The sequence below is a fragment of the Schistocerca cancellata genome, chromosome 1 (assembly GCF_023864275.1).
Source record: "Schistocerca cancellata isolate TAMUIC-IGC-003103 chromosome 1, iqSchCanc2.1, whole genome shotgun sequence".
NCBI lineage: Eukaryota > Metazoa > Arthropoda > Insecta > Orthoptera > Acrididae > Schistocerca > Schistocerca cancellata.
The window spans coordinates 272,447,501-272,470,260 of record NC_064626.1 but is presented as its reverse complement, the minus strand read 5'-3'; the positions used below and the strand labels follow the sequence as shown (position 1 = coordinate 272,470,260).

Below are 22,760 nucleotides of genomic sequence, written 5' to 3'. Positions count from 1 at the left end.
AACTTGAGAACCAAATCGATCAGATTAAAAATGATTTAGAAACAGAGATAGAAACCAAGTGTGCAGTAGTGGTAGAGGAAAAACCAGTAAAAGTAAATAAAAATGTAGATTCAAAATTGGCTGAAATGGAGAAAACAAGGTACAAAATCAAAAGCTTAGAGAAAGTGACAGTGGGTGTGATTCTGACAGTAGTTGTAATGATGAATCCAATAGTGAAGAGGATGAGGTATTTGAATTTATCGTCAATAATGATGGCAATGTGTTAAGTAAAGAAAGAATAAAGGAGAATAATATTAGGTCTAATGAAGAGTTAGAGTTTAATGAGAGTGGTAATGAGGAAGAGGTCCACGCCATCTGTCATTTGATGTGTCTGATACTGGGTTTGGTAAGCAGGATGATAGTTTTTCCGGGGATAAGAGTAATGAAGATTTGTTGTATGAAGAAGATCACATGATAACTAAAAAGGAAATGTGGCACCCTGTAATAAAAATGTGGCACCATATAATAACAGCAAATGTTCAAGGTATATGTGTTAAGTGTTTTCCGGACAGTCTTAGTGATTTGAATGGTATTCCATAGGCTTTTTTTTTTAATCTGTTAAGAACACAGAAAACGTTTATGGAAAAAAAATCATTGGTGCTTCTGCTAAGCTATCAAAGAGTGTGAAACAAGAGGTATTATTAACTGTGAAATTGGCAGGACAGTTCTTGGAGAGCAATTTCTTGGTGATTCAGAATCTCATCACTGATGTAACATTTATGACTAATTTCTTGTGCAATTAGCAAGAAGGGGGTTCAACATTCTGTGTGGGATTCAATTATGTGGCTGTCTGTCATTTTTTTCATGTTTCCTGAGACAGTCAAACTCTTCTCCTAACCCATCTGTAGTGTATGAGTGAATACTTTGGTGATACTTTAGTAAAGGAATATTTTAGAAAAGGATTCTCCAGTGTTATCTATATATATATTATGTCGTGTTAGTGATAAGTAAAGGAATCATAAGAGGCAAGAAAACAGCAGTGGTATTTGGTAAAAATATATGAGATACTGTGTTTGTTCTGGTTTTATGAAATATGATGAAAGTAAAACTGGTGTCATGGTTAAAGAATTTCTGTCAAACGAAGAGATAAGGTAAACGTAAAATGAAAGGTGTCAGTATATGCGGAGGAGAATGTGCAGATTATCTGAAAACTATAATTAACATCTGAAGCAATGAGGTCATGAGTGAAATTAGTATAATCTGGTGCAGTAGCAGAGGCAATATGCAGTAAAAACCATCTTGAATAATAGGTCTTAGTATTACTTGTGGTTTAATAGCAGTGTTTGTGTTCAGTGCAGTCAGTATATGGAGATAACTATCTATTTATAGAAGTGTGTCATGCTACAGGCTCTTCTAACATTAAGGAAATAAAGCTTTAAATATTGTTGCCTGGAGTAATGTGTGTGGAAAGAATAAGCAAGATTTGTATGTATATCGCCCTTCAGGCTAGAATCTCAAGCAATTTGATGGAATACAGTGAAATAATGGAACAAAAACTGAATCTAATACAATCTTTCCAAGTGATAATTTTGTCTGATCAGTAATGAGAGTTAAGTTTGCCTTAGCATAAGGATCTGTTACTGTGAAGTGTTTTTCCGTAGAATCAATTTTGCATTGGATAAGCAAAGCAGTTGTTTATTTATTAGATAATGCAGCAATAATAAAATAATGAATAATGTTAGGGTCTTAATGGTTGGGGAGCCTGTCTCTACAGTAGGGATATTTTTTGAGAATGCACACCACTAGATAATGAGGTAAGAAAAGTAAGTAAAATAATGGAGCTGGCAGACATGATTGAGTAATGAAAAAGATAACTGTACACAAACAAATGTGATGTAAGTTGTTCCATAAAATTTCAGGCATGCAGCTGCATAAATTCAGTTTCTTCTTCTTATATTTCGGCAAAATACCATTCAGCCATCTTTGGAGTGAACCAAGGTGACTAACACTCCAGCAATTGCTCCATCTTTTTAAACTCAAGGACCGAACAACTGCCTATGCAGCCAAAGATACGCAAGGCGCCAGAGACGTTGATAGGTGGCGGAGAGGTGTAACATATGCATGGAAATTAAATCTATGGCTGCGCAGTTGATCCACACGGTGATATCGATGTGTCACGTAGAGCTGTACTGTTGTGATGTCTTTGTGATTTAATTACAGAAATTGCCGGATTCCACGACTTGTCCAAGCTGAAGCCACTACCTCTATTAATTAAATTCGTCACCAACCATAGTTCAATTGCTTCTTTCACTACTGAGTACCAGAAAGATGAAGTCGAGGATAAAATTTTGACATTATCGTACACCATATAGTGCCCAGTGTCAATCAGTGCTCTGCCACTGCACATAGATTTATTAGGTTGTAAGAGGCAGGTGTACCTGTGGTGCTCTGTGCATCTCTCCTGTACTGTACACGTCATCTGTCCGATATATGAATGGCCGCACTCACTGTGAATCTTCTAACCCCAGGCTTCTGAATCACCAAATCATTTTTAATGGAACCCAGGAGTGGTGTAGTCTTTGGTGGAGGGCGAAAAATCACTTTCTCTTTGTGTTTCCTGAGGCTCTGTCCTATTTTTGATTAAAGGCTTCCCACATATGGCAGGATTTAAAACTTTCTGTGTCTTCTTCCACTTTTCTTGTGCCCAAAATTTTATGGAACAGTCTTTGTGCCACGAGAACATGAAGATGCAAAACAAATGTGGTGTAACTATACTGATGATACATTTTTGAACTAGATAACATGTGGGTACTGTGTATACTGTGCAGTTCATGACACTGCAGCTGGGAATGAGAGCTTAACAGAAACAGTAATGCTTTAGTGGAGTACAAGTCATTGCTGCATTATTGGATCTATAGATTATCTAAGACTTCTATGAGCTTAAAGTGGTAATACTGGAATGAAGAACAGTAATTTTGCTATTCAATTGGTAACTGTGGTGCTAGAGTGATGTGAATAATCTTGACAGGTCAACTATTTGGTAACATTTCGTGATTTTGTGAGGATTTAATTTCCTGGTTAAATGGGAGTAGTACTAAGATTTGAATGGAGAAGTAGGGTAGTCAAGTTATGTGATGGTAACTCTATTCTTTTTTCATAACATAATGATCTTGAGTTTTTGCTGTTTTGCAAATGGAAAAGAAACCCAAATCTTTCAAGTTTATCCAGTTTGAGACATAATTAAGACCTAGAGCAATGTTTTATAGTGTAATGTGCGCCTGATTTTAAAATTTTTACTATGCCCCACCTTTAATACTATAGTCAATTTTAGGGCTAATATTGTGATGTTATGAGAACTGTGTAATATATTTATTTATGAAGTAATGACTATCTGCCATTAGTGTAAAACATTTTTTCCTTATACTTAGAAGTAAAAGTCAGTGTACCAAAAAAGGGTATTTTGTCTAATTTTTTCATGTACTGTGGCGGAGGAGAACCAACCCCTAGGGAATGGATAGCTGTGTATTTCTGTACTAACTGCCACTTGGACCTGTTGAAGATGTGGATGACTTGGTGAGAAAATGTGTTAAAGCTCATTAAAGAGCACTGTAATGGCTTTAGGGCACAAAACTGCTACGGTCATTGGTGCAAATCATTAAAAGAGTGAAAGTGCTTGTGCAAAATACTAAACATTGAAAAAGTGAAATTTTTGTCTGAAAATGAACCACAAGGTGCAGTGCAATTTAACTTTTTCCAATCCATGATCATTTATTCATTGAAGCAGGGCAAAGACTTGTATAAAGTGATTTGTATCTTAGAATGTAATCTTTGTTTACCCAAAAAGGACATCACTTATGATGAAAATGTCTAGCTTTTATTACAAATTTAACTTGTGGCTATTTTGTGCCATTGGACAATATACTATATGTAAATATTTTGTATGGGGATTTTCACATGGCCAGTTCACATAAGTAGAAATTTGAAAAACATACGTACTGTACTTTTTGATAAGGAGATTTCTTATGCAATATTATTTTGTGTGTAGAATGTCAAGTCCACTTTCTGGGGTCACTTGTGATCATTGCATTGCCCAGTTAGATATCTATCTGGTCAATCCAACGAGGGGGTAATGTGACGAAGGAAGCTGGGATCTCTTTACTTCCTCTCTTGTTTTGCCAACTGCCTCCTTAATTTCATTTTTTCATTTTTGAATAATTACCTTTAACATGCATGTGGACAATGTGCAATTCCATAAAAGAGAAAGGTTTGCCCTCAGTCTTAAGAAATTAGCACCAGATCTAATTTTGTGCTTAGTTTTGTGTATGTAATCAATTTCCTAATTTAATTTGACTATTCCTAGTTAATATCTTTCATTATAGGGTGAAATCAGTAACTTGTTTCGTGATTTAAATGCTATTGTTGACTTATAAACAAATATAAATTCTATACTAATTACAAACATTTGGAAGAAGAACTACTAGAAGTCTTAAAGTATTTATTTGGCCTTATTCGAAAACATATTAGCAAAGCCAGATCTTAATTAATTCCAAAATAATTACCAAGTTAGTCAAAAGTATTGTTTGCATAACTATATCTGTTAATTGCATTATTTAAACAAACACTGCAGCCTGACCTTTGTGATAGAAGGAACTGTTAAAGAGGGAAAATTTTTCGATGTATTCAGTTCATTGAATGAGTTATGTTTTAATTGTAATTTCTGTAAATTAAACATCAAACAATGTATAGTTTCAGTGCTTATTATTGTAAGGATATATAAAGGCTCAACCTTTCGTCCCGAGACAGTCTGTCCACAGCCAATTTTCAGACGGGACGTATGTATCAGTAGCAATAATGCATTAACTTAACAGTGGAATTAGTGTAACACAAGTAGGTAATGTGTTAAAACAATGACAGTGTCTGTGTCATATATACCTTATTATTCTGTACGAATTGTGAACTGTTTAGTTAGGTCAGTAATTAAAACTTCCGGGCTAAGAGGCTGTGGTCCAATAGTAGAAATACTTCTCGCTGACGTTTCGTTGCCAGCTGCAGGCAACATCATCTGAGGTAAGTCTACGACTGGCTGCTAGGCTGTGGAGGTCCTGTTTATATAGAGCGCATAGAGGACATCACCACTCGTCACGTGTTGTCAACACGTGACGAGTGGTGGTACCTCTACGTGCTCTATATAAACAGGACCTCCACGGCCTAGCAGCCAGTCGTAGACTCACCTCAGATGATGTTGCCCACAGCTGGCAAAAAAACATCAGGGAGAAGTATTTCTACTATTGGACCACGGCCTCTTAGCCCGGAAGTTTTAATTACTGAAGATGCCGGCCGTGAAAGCCTACACGCTATGTTTGGTTAGGTATTTGCTGTTTATAGATGTTCAATAGCAAACTATTGTAGCGATATGCTGATATTTGCTTGCAAGTTGTTAACAAGGCTTACAATTTACCAGCAGTGAACTGGTCATATAACTGTGTAATATGGGGGGGGGGGGGGGGGGGGGAAGGGGGGTTGTGAACAGCGAAAGTAAAGAACTGTGAAACAGAACTGTGCAACTGTCAGCTGCATCATTTACAACTCTCAGTGTTGAACTTCCACTGCCCATTTTTCAGCCAGTATAACAATGCAGTACGTCGGCACCAAGGATTATGAGCGAAGAAATAAAGCAGGCGAACGTCACAAATGGAATTTATAGTATAATTTATCACAAGTATTTGTCTGTTTCTTCAAAATACATTGCAGTTTACAAGGTTATGGTTATAGTGAGATCTGAGAACATAGCTGTTTTTCCCAAATTAATAGCAGATTTTATACTTATATTGATGTAAAAATATGACAGTATTCCTTTGTCTCTTGCTCTCAAATATGTTGTCTACCTGCTGCTCTCTTACCAACCACATAGGGAATATAGAACAAGCAGTTGACACATTTCCTTTCGTTTCCACCATAGCCCATGGTGAGCGTAAACAACATTGTGCATGAAACACACAAGTATGCTACTGACCCCTAACTAGACTTTGACCATTTCCTGTACAAATGTATGCTATTGTTGAGAATCTGCCCTTTAAAGTCCACTGAGTTCTGACCAGAAATGAATTCATGCAACTACAGTTTAAATGTGGTAGATGTTGCTGTGAAGGTTAGCAGCATATCCGCACAACACTCTCCTCCCCACATTTGTCCTAGCTTTCAGCTAAGCATGAATCACTGTTCCACCTACAACCCTTCTGATTTCTTCAAAATAAATCCACATGTGACTCCACTGCCAAAGATTCATATGTAAATGTAAGATGAACCCTATATTAATCTGTTAAAAATGTAAAAAATTACTATTGTTTATTCTGCAAATGGGAGAGGACCCTGTAATTTTTGAATGATGAGTTTCATAAACACATTTTCTTGTAATCAGGTAAATATGGTAAATCCCCTGTGATTTTGGATGGGGATCCTTGGAAGCAAGATGATCTTTTCATGAAAAAATGCTGTTGAGAAAGTTTAGTGTATCAGTGTTTGTGACAGACCGCAGAGTGATTTTATTACCTTCAATAGTCCTCTCCTGTGTGGATAAAATAAGAGAAATGAGGACTCCTACAGAGACACATAAGCCATCAGTTTCTTCCCTATATTTTTTGTGAGTGGAATGAGTGGAACAGATGGTACAAAGTACCCTCTGCCATGCAGTATCCAGTGGCTTGCGGAGTATGGATGTTGCTGTAGATATAGATGGACAGGGAATAGATTACAACTATAAGAATGGCTATCCATGATATGAAAATAATTCTTGGCTATGAAGCAGAATGTTTTACCCGATGAAAGTAATCATGCAAGTTATCCTGAATACATCATCTGCAATTTCATAAGAATGCTGTGACGCTGTGGCTAACTAATTCTGTTTCTTAAATTGTTTGCAAAAAACTCATCTTTAAATACAGAATGGCATTTATTTGAAATATTTTCTTTTCAGTAGTGATTGTCAATATTGTTGTTGTGTTAAATTTGGAGTCTTAGGCATTACCGTATTACCAGCCATCTTGTTTTCTTGTTTTTCATTTCTGAGTTAGAACTCTTACTCAAATTTTTCCTTGTCTGCAAATTCCTATTTATGCTTGTCCATAATGATGTTTTTATTCTGCTTTTATTCTCTGGAAGATTTTTATACTTTTTTAATTAACAGTAATTATTTTATTTTTCTCTGTCCATCACCTAGCACTATATTCCAAATTTTTAATTTTATGAAACTGACTAAAGAAATAGATTTAAATGTAAAAGAATTATTTTGTATTTTTTAATCTAAAGTTATGTCTATAGAAGAACATCTTGTTACCTGCCACCAAAACATGAACAAGCATTACAGCTCTGACATTTAAATTTATATTACTACGACTATTATCAATATGTCGCTCAGGGCAAACACACACAGACAAACTGTCTAAAATGATAACAACATAAATCCTACACCGAGTCTTAACACACTATTCAGATTATTTTAAACTCCCCGTCCTGCAACCATTGCTTCTGAAACCTGGAGCTTGTTATTATTACTGTAACACATCGTTGGCTCTTGGTACCAGTATCTATTTATTCAATGCAAGAACCTCTCTCTTTGGTTTCTCCATTCTATTTCAAAGATTTCTTTGCTACTCACATTCTGCATTCCCAATCTACGACCCCTTATACATCACAATTTCAACATTTTCTTCATTTTATTCCATTTAGTTTTTTAAATGTACCAGTATTATGTTGTCTTCTCATTTCACTGCTCATCACTCTCTTTTCCTACCTGTGCAGGATTTTCCCCATTTGAACTCTACTGTTTCTTTCAAGTTTTTCTGTCACCTACAATCTATTTACTAACAACAGAAATCTGAATTCTATGTATTGGCACATTATTATTTCTTCATTGTTTGGGAAAGATTGTGTGTCTCCTGATTCATGGTTTGGACAACACACGATTTCAATCAATTACTTTATTTCTTATATTTTCTTTTCTTCTAAAGGTATTATTAAAAATTGCAGCAACTGGGATGAACAATGTTCTCAAATTTGTGCATGCATCAATTCTGCTCCAGATATTCCTGTTTTGGTGGCCTTGAGGAAGTCTTTTCTCATTTCTGAACAATTGATAAAGATTCATTTCAGATGTTTAATTTGGAGGTATTCTGAAATTTATTTTATTACATTTTTGGGAGTGTTCTTAATATTCACACATACTTATGGTCACCACACATGTAAAATAAAGTGAAGTTTGCTTTTGGGAGCTATTCTCAAGGTAATGCTCGAGCAATGGCAGTGACTCATATCCCATGAAATGCAAAGTTTGTACGAGAACACTCTGAACTAAATCTCTAAAAATGTATGCAAATGTTTTTTTTTTTTTCTCATGCATCATGTAGCTAATGAGCTACCTATATATGCAAGTCAGTTTGTGTTAAATGAAACATGTAAACAAGAGGGTTACCAGCACAAGCCCCCCTTCAGGACCATCATCTGGACTGTAGAGCTGGGAACCAAAGGCCAATACCTTTTCCATTTTGGAGAGATGAAGGGCATATTTATCATGGGCCCGAAACTGCATGAACCTCATGTTTGAAGATTGGGAAAGCTCGGTGATACTTTTGATGCTAGGAAAAAATCTGAAACAAAACAAAATGAAACAAAAATGTTAGTCTAGATCAACTTTTACATAGGATCCAGTAACTTACAGTACAAAAATTTACATGCTCATCACAGAGAAACTGAATGGCTCAATTTATTTATTTATTTGTTTTTCCCCTGAATTTTGAAAAATAAATAAATATAGAAAATAGTAAATAAAATATGAACTTTTTGTGATATTCAGTTCACTTTACACCTTACACTTTACAGCTTTAAGTGTTGTAAACAACAAAGAATAATTTTCGTGAAAGACTGACACATAACTGTCTCTTCAGTCAAAAGTAATTTAGGTGTCTGGTAGATAAATATTAATTCAGTCTTCTGACTCCAACCATAACTAATTTTCATTCCGTTATGAGATTCTGTTTAACAAAATATGGCAGGGAAGTTTCAGAAGGCCAAAGTTATTATAATTGGAATGAATCACTGCTTTTGTTAAATCAATTAAAAGGACATCAACAACTGACATTTAGTATAATAAATGAAGCAGCAACTTTAAAAAAAAGGAGCAGCTTTCACGTTAATTTTATTGCGTTAAGCTTAACACAAGAACATGCAAATAGTTTGCAGCAGTTTCATGATAGTTATTTATCAATAACAATATTATGTAAAAGAAATTTGCTACTCACCATGTAGTGGAGATGCTGAATCGCAGATAGGCACAACAAAAAGACTTTCACAATTAAAGCTTTTGTCCATTAAGGCCTTTGTCAACAATACACACACACACACACACACACACACACACACACACACAAAACTACAGTCTCAGGCAACTGAAACCACTCTAAAACCACATCTGCAACTCAGCATCTCCACTATATGCTAGGTAGCAACTTTCCTTTTCATAATATTGTTACATTACATCCTGCATTTTCCATTGCTTAATTATAAATAAAGTTTTTAACAATTTCTTCCTCATGATTAATGTATACCTTCACTCATTCCACATCCTTGGTAGTTCTTCTTCATAATGCTATCTAAAAAGCATGACAAATGAATGAATGTATGAATGAGTAAACAAAAGATAGAAATTTGGTTTAAGGTAATGGGTCTGAGTATGTCAATGCATTTGATCATCACATTCATGTTTAGCATTACCAGCCGGGTGGTCTACCTTATGAAGGGGAATTTTATCCTTGAAAAGATTGCATGACATTTCTTAACCCAATTTTTAAGAAATGCATTGCGTTTTTCATTCATATGAAATAAAAACCTTTAGAAAGCAGAAGGAGCATCTACTTTCCATGGCGGTACATCTTTGCTTACATTCCTTCTCAGACAATGGGATGTCGCTCTTCATCTTTTGAGTGATCTTCCACCATCATCTGAGATCCCCAATTTCTTGCTTTCTAATGTGACGGTGGATCTGGGTGTTCTGAAAGCTATGAGCACTGTCTATTTATTTTGAAACATGTCTATCAGCTGTATTAGAAATTCCACATCCTGGAGTGGAATTTTACTTTTTACACAGTGTAATGTTAGTAATACATACAGTCCGTATTTTCAATTGCTTCTGTCCATTTTGTTATAAAATAATCAGTGCTATACTGGAGAATATTCCAATTGATCAAGCAGGCTTCAGACCAGAGCACAGCTGCTGTGATGAAGTCTCTTACATTCTTCACAGAGCCAGGGATCCAAATGAAGCTAAAAATATCCACAATGTTTGTTGATTTCACTACTGCCTTTGACAATGTGTAGTGCAGGGCCCATTCTATAAACTTCTTCAAGTTACGCACTGTAGAATGTTGGCACTACCTGTTAACAACACGTCAGATCAGAAGTACCATGTCATCACTGGAAGCAAGATAAACAGGGAGAGGAAGCTGAACAACAGATTACCTGGGGGTAATTCTCTCTCCATTACTGTTGCTTCCATCAGAATAACCATATGCTGAACATGAAACTGAACATAAGTTACAGAGGCAGAGTTCTTTGTCATAACTGACACCTAAAATATCTAGGCATCTTCTTGGAGTGAACACTAAACATTCAAGCAAAATCTTCTGAACCCAGCACAGAAATATAAAACTCTTAACAGTATCTTGTATAAGTTATGTTGAACTACCTATGGATCCTCAGCAATAACCCTGTGCTTTTTGACCTTGGGTCTGGTGTAGTTTGTGTTGAATACTGAGCACTTGTCTGGATGAACAGTCAACATACAAAGCTTATTGATATCCAGATGAATGCTACCATGTGCATAACATATGGCACTATCAGATGTAGCCCCATTCATTGGCTTCTGCTGTTGACAGGTATTATGCCACTTCATTTGTGCTGATCTACTGCTATGATGAGGGAATCAAATAAATCCTCCAGGAGTCCTAAGCTTCCCAAGCATACTGATCTGCCAATTTCAAATCTTAAAAGGCTACAATCACAATATCTGCTCTGCATGATGCGTCTGACATGCCAGAGGTTTTAAACCTCTTGAAGAACGGGTAGGTCAGTGGGAAGCAGTAACAGATGTGTGCCCGCTTATCTATTCACATGCTAAGTGGATCTTGCATACCACGCAAGACCTGAATCAAATCCAAACATGCTACAGCAGGTGCAAAGATGCATTCTGCAAGTGGAACAAGCTGGCATTTTGGGACTGTCATTGAAGAACTACACACCCGTATATATGCCCAATTGTCAACAACTGTCAGATTTGAACATATTATGGTAGTGAAGAAGATTTCTTGCTAGTAACACCAGAGGCTGTGCATTAGATTGAAGAACTGGGCATTCTGTAATGAAATATTGTCAAGTTAATTTTTTCTCATTTTTACTATATGTAAGTACATATAAGTAGGAAAGTTGCTACTCACCATATAGCGGAGATGCTGATTCACAGATAGGCACAACAAAAGGACTCTCACAATTAAAATTTTCGGCCATTAAGGCCTTTGTCAACAATACACACACACACACACACACACACACACACACACACACACACACACACACACACACACACAAAATCATACACAACTCACACACATGACTGCAGTCTCAGTCTCAGTCAACTGAAACCACACTGTGAGCAGCAGCACCAGTGCATGATGGGAGTGGCGACTGGGTGGGGGTATGGAGGGTGCTGGGGCATGGATGGGGAGGGACAGTATGGTGGTGGTGGTGGTGGTGGACAGTGAAGTGCTGCAGGTTAGATGGAAGGCTGGTGAGAGGCGGTGGAGGGGGGGGGGGGGGAAATCAGGAAAGGAGAGAAGTAAAAAGACTGGGTGTGATGGTGGAAAGACAGCTGTGTAGTGCTGGAATGGGGACAAGGAAGGGGCTGGAAGAGTGTGGACAATGACTAACATGACTAATGAAGGTTGAGGGCAGGAGTGTTACGGAAATGAAGGGTGTATTGCAGGGAACATTACCACCTGTGCTGGGCTGGAAGAGTGTGGACAATGACTAACGAAGGTTGAGGGCAGGAGTGTTACGGAAATGAAGGATGTATTGCAGGGAACATTACCATCTGTGCAGTTCAGGAAAGCTGGTGTTGGTGGGAAAGATTCATATGGCACAGGCTGTGAAGCAGTAATTGAAATGAAGCATATACCTACACAATATACTTGTCCATCCTTACACAACCTCAGCTCCCAATCCCTTGCCTCATGGCTGATACCCCTGTAATAGAGCTAGATGCAAGACCTGTCCCATACATCCTCCCACCACCTACTCCACTCCAGTCACTAACATCACCTATCTGATAAAAGGCAGGGCTACCTGTGAAACCAGTCATGTGGTCTACAAGCTAAGCTGCAACCACTGTGCTGCATTCTATGTAGGCATGACAACTAACATGCTGTCTGTGCGCAATAACGGCCACTGACACATTGTGGCCAAGAAACAAGTGGACCACCCTGTTGCTGAAAACACTGCCATACGTGATATCCTTCATTTCAATGACTGCTTCAAGGCCTCTGCCATAAAGATCCTTCCCACCAACCACCAGCTTTTCTCAATTTCGCAGGTGGTAACTTTCCCTGCAATACAGCCCCCATTCTTGTAACTCTCCCTCCTGGCCTCAATCTTCATTAGTCACTGTCCTCACCCATCCAGCACCTTCCCTGTTCCCATTCCATCACTACACAGTCATCATTCCACCACCACACCCAGACCTTTTATTTTTCTCCTTTTCCCCTACTCCCTGCCCCCTACCCCATCTCTTCCCTGCCCTCCACCTAACCTGCAGCACTTCACTGTCTGCCAACCACACCATACTATCCCTCCCCCAACGAACCCCAACCTCCTCATTACCTCCATTGTTGTGACTCGCCGATCATTCAAAGTGCCGCCGCGCAATTACGCGCGTCCTCTACGTGCGGCGCTGTCTGCCAGCCATGTGGCAGCTGCGCCACCTAAGCGGCCAGCCGAGCAGTGGCTGCTAGACTGGGACTCAGTGCTCATTCGAATGCTAACATGTACACATGTCTTGCTTATCAACTTACTCTGTGACTTATATGTGTTGTGTCGTTCTGAAACATATTTGTTAAACTTGACGTTATAACAATTGGCGGCAAGGTAGTGGATTTTTCCTTTTCACCGTTGACCCACAGGGTTCCATGGCTACTGTCGAGCAACTATTGCAAAATCTCCTTGAACAGCAAACGCTTCTAACAGCGGCGATTCGTGATTTCATCACAGCGTCAAATGTGTGGCGTTTCTCGTCGTTGGCTGTACCTCCTTTTCCTCCTTACGATGAGACGGCGGAAGACTGGTCTGATTATGAAAAACGTCTTCGACAGCACTTCTTGGGATTTCATGTCACGGACGAACAACCATGTAAGTCTCTGTTCCTTTCCTGGATTTCACCTCAAATGTATCGGTTGTTGTCGCAATTGGCTAATTTGAAGGAGCCTTTATCTTTGTCCTTTGCTGAAATGTGCTCACTTCTGTCTGTCTATTTTCAAAAGCAAACGCATGTGGTAGCCTCTCGTGTTGCCTCTTATCGTTGTCAAAAACAGCCACATCAATCCTATCGCGCTTGGGCTGCTGAACTTTATGGCCTCAGTTGAAAGTGTCAATTTGTTACTGACGTTCACAAAGAATCCTATGCCGATTCAATGGTACTGGATGCTATTATCCGGTCGGCGCCCGACAAATACGTTTGGCAACGTGCCCTTCAGTTGGCGAATCCGAATCTAGATGAAGTTCTCTCCATTGCGCAGTCTTTTGAAATTTCTCGCCCCGCTGGGGCGCAAATAGAGGCGTGGGGTGATGTCGGGGAAATACAACCTCTGTGCGCTGTTGACGACGCGTGAGGCGCATCCCCGCCAGCCGACGTGGCCACAGTGTGCTCCCACATGCAGCCTTGGCCTAGCTGTAAACAACCCGCTAAGAAACTGCAGCAAAACCCCCGGCAACTTCCTTCATATCCGCGGTGTTTTACGAAACATTCACGTGAGGATTGTCCCCAACATTGGGCTGTGTGTCACAATTGCAAAAAGAAAGGTCATGTGTCTTCCGTTTGCAAATCCGACCGCATACATGATGTTCATGAACATGATGCTGATTCTAATTCTGTGTTGTCTGTCAATTGCACTTCTTCCCTTTCAGGGAAGTTATTCCTCACTGTCCAAATCCTTGGTCAAGATGTTCGCTTGCAAGTGGATACCGGTTCTGCTGCCACTATAATTAATTTCCAGACGTATCTTCAGTTGGGTTCTCCACTCCTGTCACCTGTCACTTGGCAATTATGGACGTACAATAAACAGAAGATTTCTCTCTTGGGACAGTTTAATGCTGAGGTATCTCAGTTCGCACTGTTCCCATATTTGTGGTCAACCAGAGCAACGCAGAAAATCTTTTTGGTTTTGATGCCTTTTGCGTTTTTGGGTTCTCTATAGATGACTCTGTCAATATTGTCTCTGATGCTATTCCTTATGCTCAACTGGATTCCTTGTTGACGACATTTTCGTCCCTTTTTTCTCCTGGGTTAGGCCGTGCAAACGACTTTGAAGCTCATATCATGCTCAAACCCACTGCTCGGCCTAAGTTTTTTCGGGCTCGACCCATTCCTGTGGCCCTTCATGATTGGGTAAAACGGGAGCTGGATCATCTCACTACTTCAGGGGTCTTGCTTCCTGTCACTTCCAGTGAGTGGTCCTCTCCTGTCGTTGTCGTTGCTATGCCAAATGGTGATATTTGTCTCTGTGTCGATTTCAAAGCCACTGTAAATGCTCAATGCCTCATCGACACTTACCCTATGCTCCGTCCTGAAGAACTGTTCACTAAACTAGCTGGAGGCCAGTATTTTTCTAAAATTGACCTGTCAGAAGCTTATCGTCAACTTCCACTCGATGCTGCTTCCCGGCAGTTTCTGGTCCTTAACACGCCCTTCGGCCTCTATCAAAACCAACGATTGCCATTCGGGGTTGCTAGTGCCCCTGCTCTCTTTCAGCGATTCTTGGAACAATTATTGCTCCGTGTCCCTGGATATATCAATTACAAGGATGACATTGTTGTCACTGGCTCCACCACTGAAGAACATCTTCAAAATCTCTGCACACTTTTTCACGTCTTACACACTGCCGGTCTTAAGTGTAATCTTCAGAAATCACAATTTTTTCAGGCATCTATCACGTACTTGGGGTTTCAACTCTCTCGGGAGGGTATTTGTCCACTTCAGCAAACTGTCATTGCAATCGATGCCATTCCTCGCCCTACATCTATTAAGGAACTGCAGGCCTTCTTGGGGAAAATAGCATACTATCACAAGTTTTTACCGTCTGCAGCTTCGGTAGCTCAGCTGTTGCATCACCTGTTGCATAAAAACATGCCTTTTCACTGGTCCGCGTCATGCAATGCGGCTTTCCAGAAATTGAAGACTATGCTGAAACAAGCCCCATGCCTGGCTACTTATCGACATGGTCTACATCTTGTTCTTGCCACAGAAAACTCTCAATACGGGGGCGGTGCAGTCCTTGCGCACCGTTTTTCGGACGGTTCAGAACAACCCATTGCTTATGCCTCCAAAACGCTCACGGATGCCCAAGAAAAGTATTCTCAAATTGAAAAAGAAGCTTTGACCATTATCTATGCTCTTCATAAGTTTGGAGTTTTTCTCTATAGCTCAAAATTTCATCTTGTTACGGATCACAAACCACTTGTTTCCTTGTTTCATCCATCAACGTCACTTCCCGACAAGGCTGCACACCGCCTCCAGCATTGGGCTCTTTACTTGTCTCGTTTCAATTATGAGATTCATTTCTGGCCAACGGCTCAACATGCAAATGCTGATGTTCTGTCTCGCCTTCCCATGGGTCCTGATCAGGCATTCGATAGGGATGAACTTTTGTGTTTCCACCTGGATGTTGCTGAGCAGCGGGTTGTGGACGGGTTCCCCATCACTAGGGACCGGCTGGCGGCTGCTACGGGTTCTGATCCTACCCTCTCCCGGGTTTTACGCTGTATTCAGAAGGGTTGGCCAGATCGCCCATCCGCTAAGACTTCTGATCCGTTGCGGAACTACTACGCTTTGCACTACCGCCTCACGGCTAAGGATGGTGTTATCCTCCTCTCCACTGACAATGCTTCGCCGCGTGTCGTGGTACCTACGTCTTTGTGTGCTTCGGTCTTTCGCCTCCTTCACCAAGGACACTGGGGTGTGTCTCACATAAAATCTCTGGTGTGCCGTCATGTGTACTGGCCTGGCATCGACTCTGAAATAGCACACATGGTCGCTGCCTGCGGCCCTTGTGCGTCACAGGCCGCTGCCCTGAAGTCATCTTTGTCACCGTGGCCTTCGCCTGAGAAGCCCTGGGAGCGCATTCATGCTGACTTTGCGGGACCCTTTTTAGGTACTTATTGGCTCCTTGTAATTGACGCATACTCTAACTTTCCTTTCATTGTCCGTTGCACGTCGCCTACCACTGCGGCAACCACCAGTGCTCTCGCCCACATTTTTTCTTTGGAAGGCCTCCCCTCTACTCTAGTTACTGATAATGGTCCGCAGTTTGCCTCTTCCGAATTTGCAGATTTTTGTGCTCATCACGGCGTTATGCATGTCACGGCCCCACCGTTCCATCCATAATCCAACGGTGAGGCTGAACGACTGGTCCGCACATTTAAGGCTCAGATGCGGAAACTTCTGACTTCTTCTGCTGCTGATGACGCGCTTCTCCAGTTTCTGGTGTCTTACCGTTTCACCCCCATGGGCGACCACAGCCCGGCTGAGCTCTTACATGGCCGACAGCCCCGCACACTACTTCATCTTCTGCGGCCTTCCACCTCACTGCCGTGGGTGCCTTCACTTGGCCGGTTCACCGCCGACGACCTCGTCTGGATACGGGGATATGGCAGGCGGCCAAAATGGATCCCGGGCTGCGTCTTACAGCACTGTGGCAGATGTCTGTATGAAATCCAGACAGACACGGGTGTTGCAGTGCGTCATTCGGACCAGCTTCGGCCTCGTGTGCTGGCAACGCCTGTTCCGAATGCCACTACACCACCTTTGGCTCTACCTGGCGCTCGGGATCTCGGCATCTCTCAATACTCACAACGCAGCCATCTCACCGTCATCGCGATGCCAGCACAAGAACGGACGCCACCAGGAGACGTGCCCATGCAGGAACCGGATGACCATTCTCTGTCAGAGCAAATCTACTCGCCTCCTTCTCCAACGGACGCCGACACATCACCCATGTCTCCTGTCATATCAACTGGACTTGCTGCAATGGGCAGATTGGTGCATGGGGCCCCAGCTGATTCGACCCCTATGTCTCCTGTCATCTCGACCCGTTATCATCGGGGACACTTCCGTCCACACGGGAAGCCTCCTCCTCGAGACTTTACGGTGAGTCAAACAACGCCTATGGACGTTAGCCATCTCCAGGACACCTCCATCAATACCAGTGCAACAATTTCAAAGGGGGGAAAAGTGTTGTGACTCGCCGATCATTCAAAGCACCGCCTTGCAATTATGCGTGTCCTCTACGTGCGGAGCTGTCTGCCAGCCACGCAGCAGCTGCGCCACCTAAGCGGCCAGCCGAGCAGCGGCCGCTAGACTGGGACTCAGTGCTCATTTGAATGCTAACGTGTACACATGTCTTCCTTGTCAACTTACTCTGTGACTTATATGAGTTGTGTCGTTCTGAAATATATTTGTTAAACTTGATGTTTTAACACCCACCCAGTCACCACTCCCATCATGCACTGGTGCTATTGCTCACAGTGTGGTTTCAGTTGACTCATACTGCAGTCGTGTGTGTGTGTGTGTGTGTGTGTGTGTGTGTGTTTGTATTGTTGACAAAGGCCTCAATGACTGAAAGCTTTAATTATGAGAGTCCTTATGTTGTGTCTAACTGCGATTCGGCTCCTCCGCTATATGGTGAGGAACAACTTTCCTTCTCGTAATATTGTTACATTCCATCCTGGATATCCATTGTTTAAGTATATTGTGTGTTTTAGTCACGTGCTAAATAAGATAATACTCATGCATATGTGTGGTAATGATCAGACTTAGGACTTTTGTGCTGAACCTCTCTCTCTCTCTCTCTCTCTCTCTCTCTCTCTCACAGACACACACACACACACACACACACACACACACACACACACACACTCTATCAACATACCATTACTTTCTCGTTTGGTATGTTGATAGAGACAATAAAAAACACACAAAACACATATAAATTTCAAGCTTTCGCAAGCCAAGGTTGCTTCATCAGGAAAGAGGGAAGGAGAGGGAAAGACTAAAGGATGTGGGTTTTAAGGGAAAGGGTAAGGTGTCATTCCAATCCCGGGAGCGGAAAGACTTACCTTAGGGGGAAAAAAGGACAGGTATACACTAGCACACACACACATACCCATCCGCACATATACAGACACATACAGACATATGTAAATGCAAAGAGTTTGAGCAGTGATGTCAGTGGAGGTGGAAGTACAGAGGCAAAGATGTTGTCGAATGACAGGTGAGGTACAAGTGGCAGCAACTTGAAATTAGCGAAGGTTGAGGTCTGGTGGCTAACGGGAAGAGAGAATATATTGAAGGGCAAGTTCCCATATCCGGAGCTCTGATAGGTTGGTGTCAGTGGGAAGTATCCAGATCAACCGGATGGTGTAACACTGTGCCAAGATGTGCTGGCCATGCACCAAGGCATGTTTAGCCACAGGGTGATCCTCATTACAAACAAAAACTGTCCGCCTGTGTCCGTTCGTGTGAATGGACAGTTTGTTGCTGGTCATTCCCACATAGAAGGCTTCACAGTGTAGGCATGTCAGTTGGTAAATCACATGGGTGCCCTTGATCGTATACACCTTCTGGGTTACAGGACTGGAGTAGGTGGTGGTGGGAGGGTGCATGGGACAGGTCTTACACCCGGGGCAGTTACAAGGGTAGGAGCCAGAGGGTAGGGAAGGTGGTTTGGGGATTTCATAGGGATGAACCAAGAGGTTACGAAGGTTAGGTGGACGGCAGAAAGACACTCTTGGTGGAGTGGGGAGGATTTAATGAAGGATGGATCTCATTTCAGGACAAGATTTGAGGAAGTCGTATCCCTGTTGGAGAGCCACATTCAGAGTCTGATCCAGTCCCGGAAAGTATCCTGTCACAAGTGGAGCACTTTTGGGGTTCTTCTGTGGGAGGTACTGGATTTGAGGGGAAGAGGAAGTGGCTCTAGCTATTTCCTAATAGCTATTAGGAAATAGTGGCTATTAGGAAATAGCTAGAGCCACTTCCTCATCCCCTCAAATCCAGAACCTCCCACAGAAGAACCCATTAGGAAATAGAAAGAACCCATTAGGAAATAAATAAAATAAATAAATAAAATAAATTAATGATAATAAGTAGCTGAAACAGGTGCAGAGGACTGAGCTACACCTATGCAGCTGGTTCATGGGACTGGTTGGAGGATTTGGGGCACATGATGATACAGAACAGATCTATTGATGGACTAGCTTTGGATGGTAAGGACTGTCTACAAAGGCCATACTAAAACCTTTAGCACACAAGGCAAGGAACTGCTTTTCACTACAGACGTGCTGCCCACAGGTCACCCAACTGTGAGAAAATGACTTTTTATGTATATTTGCATGTGGGTATGAATGTGAGTGTATATTTATTCTGAACTGATTAGCTCTGGAGGAGGACATCACATGAAAGCTTGGTAATTTTTCCAGACTTTTTAAGTTTATATCAACAATTCAGTGCCTCAGCTATGTGATGACTTATCCTTATAAGGTAAAGTTAGATTCATTAGATGATAGTGAACTACATATTTCTTCTGTATATTCTTTGTAAATATTACTGTTATCTCAAACTAGAATAGACTGTTACAATTAATTTTGTCATATGAGTGAAAGATGCAACGGTGCAGACCTCACAGATATTTCCATTAGTTTCTAGTGTCCTATAAATACTTTTTAAAAGTAGCCCCAAATTATTATTCTGTAAGACATAAATGAGCGAAAATATGTAACAAACATTAGCTCACTGAGTTCTGTAACTACAAAACTGCTAATTATTCCTGCAACTGAACTATAATTGATTTCTTCAATTCAAGTTCTTGTTAAAACAGTCTCCAAAAACTCACAATTTGATGGAATTTATCACTTCCTGTTAGTATATTTCACTTATTGAATATCTTATAGCAACAAACTGTATTAATTGTATAAATGAGCAGGCTATTCCTGTACTGTTTGATAAGAAACCACTTTCATTTCATCATGAGCCCTCTAATGGGAAAAAACCACCAACACTTTTGATCTGATTGATTTCCTATGGTAGAAGGAATGGTTCCGTCTTGTGGACAGAGTGTAGTCTGCTGTTGCCTATTGCCTCACTTGATGACTGGTAGACATTCGAGAATAGTATACAAATTCTTCTGAGTGACATTTTACTCATGCAAGACATCAGGTGTGTACCAGCAATTTTTTGCCATTAATACTTGCATCTCTAATTGTCAGTGTGACCTGCTGGACTTTAATAACTGGCAGCATGGATGGTGAAAGCCTATAGCCAACTTCTCTATTTATACCCTTTATGAATGACTGCCAATCATCACTCATATTTAAAGAGGAAATATGCAACAACAGGTCCCCACTTCTTCCATCACAGGAAATCAATCTAATAACACTTCGATCTCTTTTCAATGTAAATAAAGGGGCCACACATACACACACACGCACACACACACACACACACACACACACACACACACACCACACACACACACTTGTTTTCAAACTGAAGTGATGCCAAGGATGAACAGTGTGTTTTCAAAGTCTACAGTGTCATGTTGCTGAATTCATTTGACTGCAAATCATGTCACTGAAAAGTTTTCTGAAATTTTTGCTAGTAATGTTTCTAAACTTGGCTTTTATAACAATATACAAATAATTGAGAACATGTATTATTCTTATGACAGGCTACATTCTGAGTGCCTTCTCCAAAAAAGCAAGCCTAATTGCTAAAGCAACTTAAAGTGTCTCTATCAAGATATCTCCAATATACAGTCAATGCAAGGAAATTCATGTGCAGAACAGATAACTTAGAATGACAGTTGTACAAGCAGTTATCACCAAATACAAAGTAAAATGATAACAAAAAGCTCTATGTTTGGAGATGTTAATATGAGCATACAAGTGATACATAAGCTATGTAAAAGTAGTAATATTTCATACAAAGGAATGAACTGATATTCATTTCTAATAAAATAAAAAAAATGCTGACACTATGCAGTGTCTATTAGTTATACATTAAGAATAGGTATACATTATGAATGAAAAGCAATTACAATGGGAGCATATAATACAAATGAGCAGCACTTTTACTTTAAATATATTAATCTTAACATTAATACTAACTTGAACATTGTTTGGACTGCTACAATGGTATTGCAGTCCGCAAGAGTGTCTTCTTCTGCTGAATTTGACATCTCTTTATTTACAACAACAACATTCTCTGCTAATGTAATTCCAGCACGCAGAAGATCATCAAGACTGAAACAAAAGTTTTAACTAAGAAAAATGCATTAATTTTGTTATATACATGGTGGTTGTAGTTAAGCTTTTGCTACATCAGAGGGCCACCATGAAGAATGAGTGGTTATAGGACAATGAAACTTTGTGGAAACATTTGTAAGGACATGTGAACGAAAAATAATGAATAAACCATTTAAAGAAACAAATTTTAACTGCACAAAATGTTTATGTTCCAGGATACAAAAGTTGCTCAGTGTGATGACCATTTGCATCCATGACTGCCTGGAAGTTTGTACAGACACCATTTCACAAATGTTCACAAAACTTCTTGGATGACACAGCTTGTGTGCTGCTTGAAGATCACACACTGAGTTTCCACAATGGCAACAGTAACTTCTTCAACAATTTGTGACATGATTGCCCATCAGCCTCTCCCAGAAGCAATTCCCAAATTTCCAGTTAATTTGAACTTCTGAATCATGTTTTTCAACACTGGTACAGAAAACTGTATTCCTGTAATGTGTCAATACTTGGAAAGAGCAGCAGCACTATCGCTGTTGTTTTCATAAAACAGCCTTACAATTAAAGCTCTGCTCACCTTGTCACAATCTTGTTGACTGTCTGCAACTGTAATGCACAAGATGCTTGTGTTCCAACTCTATATTGTTGTACCTGTAGCAGTACCGGTGCCTAACAGCAAGTCATGACACTAACACTACTAATGATGCAAATCTTGCAGTGCAGGCTGAACATCATTCCTATCAAATTGGGTACCAATATGGTAAATATTTTTCCATCTACACTGGTTCAAGAAGCAAAAGTTTAATTATAACCACCTCGTATATAGAATACACTTGATTTCTCTTGTACAAAATTGGGAGTTGGTCCTAGATTTCAAATAGTAGATTCAGTAACAACCTGCTGTGGCTGTAGCAGAATAACAAACATGGCAAAAAATGAAACTTGCCAGTGGCTGAGTCTATAAATGGTATAGACTTTAAAATACATACACAGTAGAAACCCTATATAAAGCAATTGTCAGGGGACATGCCTTCTTCTGCTTTATAGCATACCCACAGTACATTGAGAGAGAGCTGTGTAATGACATATTATGCATGGAAAGTTAGGATGAACACATAATGTTATATTACAAATACTGTATGAAACCGTATTTAAATTTAAAGAACATT

The 22,760-nt window shown here is 40.3% G+C and overlaps 1 protein-coding gene across 1 annotated transcript in view; it reads right to left on the bottom strand.

Moving 5' to 3' along the window:
• Positions 1 to 22,760, bottom strand: part of LOC126169379 (potassium channel subfamily T member 2) — a 1,084,296-nt gene that overhangs the window by 62,793 nt on the left and 998,743 nt on the right. Inside the window, exons 21-22 of the mRNA XM_049920640.1 lie at positions 21,454 to 21,588; positions 8,447 to 8,621 (exon numbers count right to left, since the gene is read on the bottom strand). Coding sequence (XP_049776597.1) covers positions 8,447 to 8,621; positions 21,454 to 21,588 — 310 coding nt within the window. The remainder of the gene's footprint in view (positions 1 to 8,446; positions 8,622 to 21,453; positions 21,589 to 22,760) is intronic.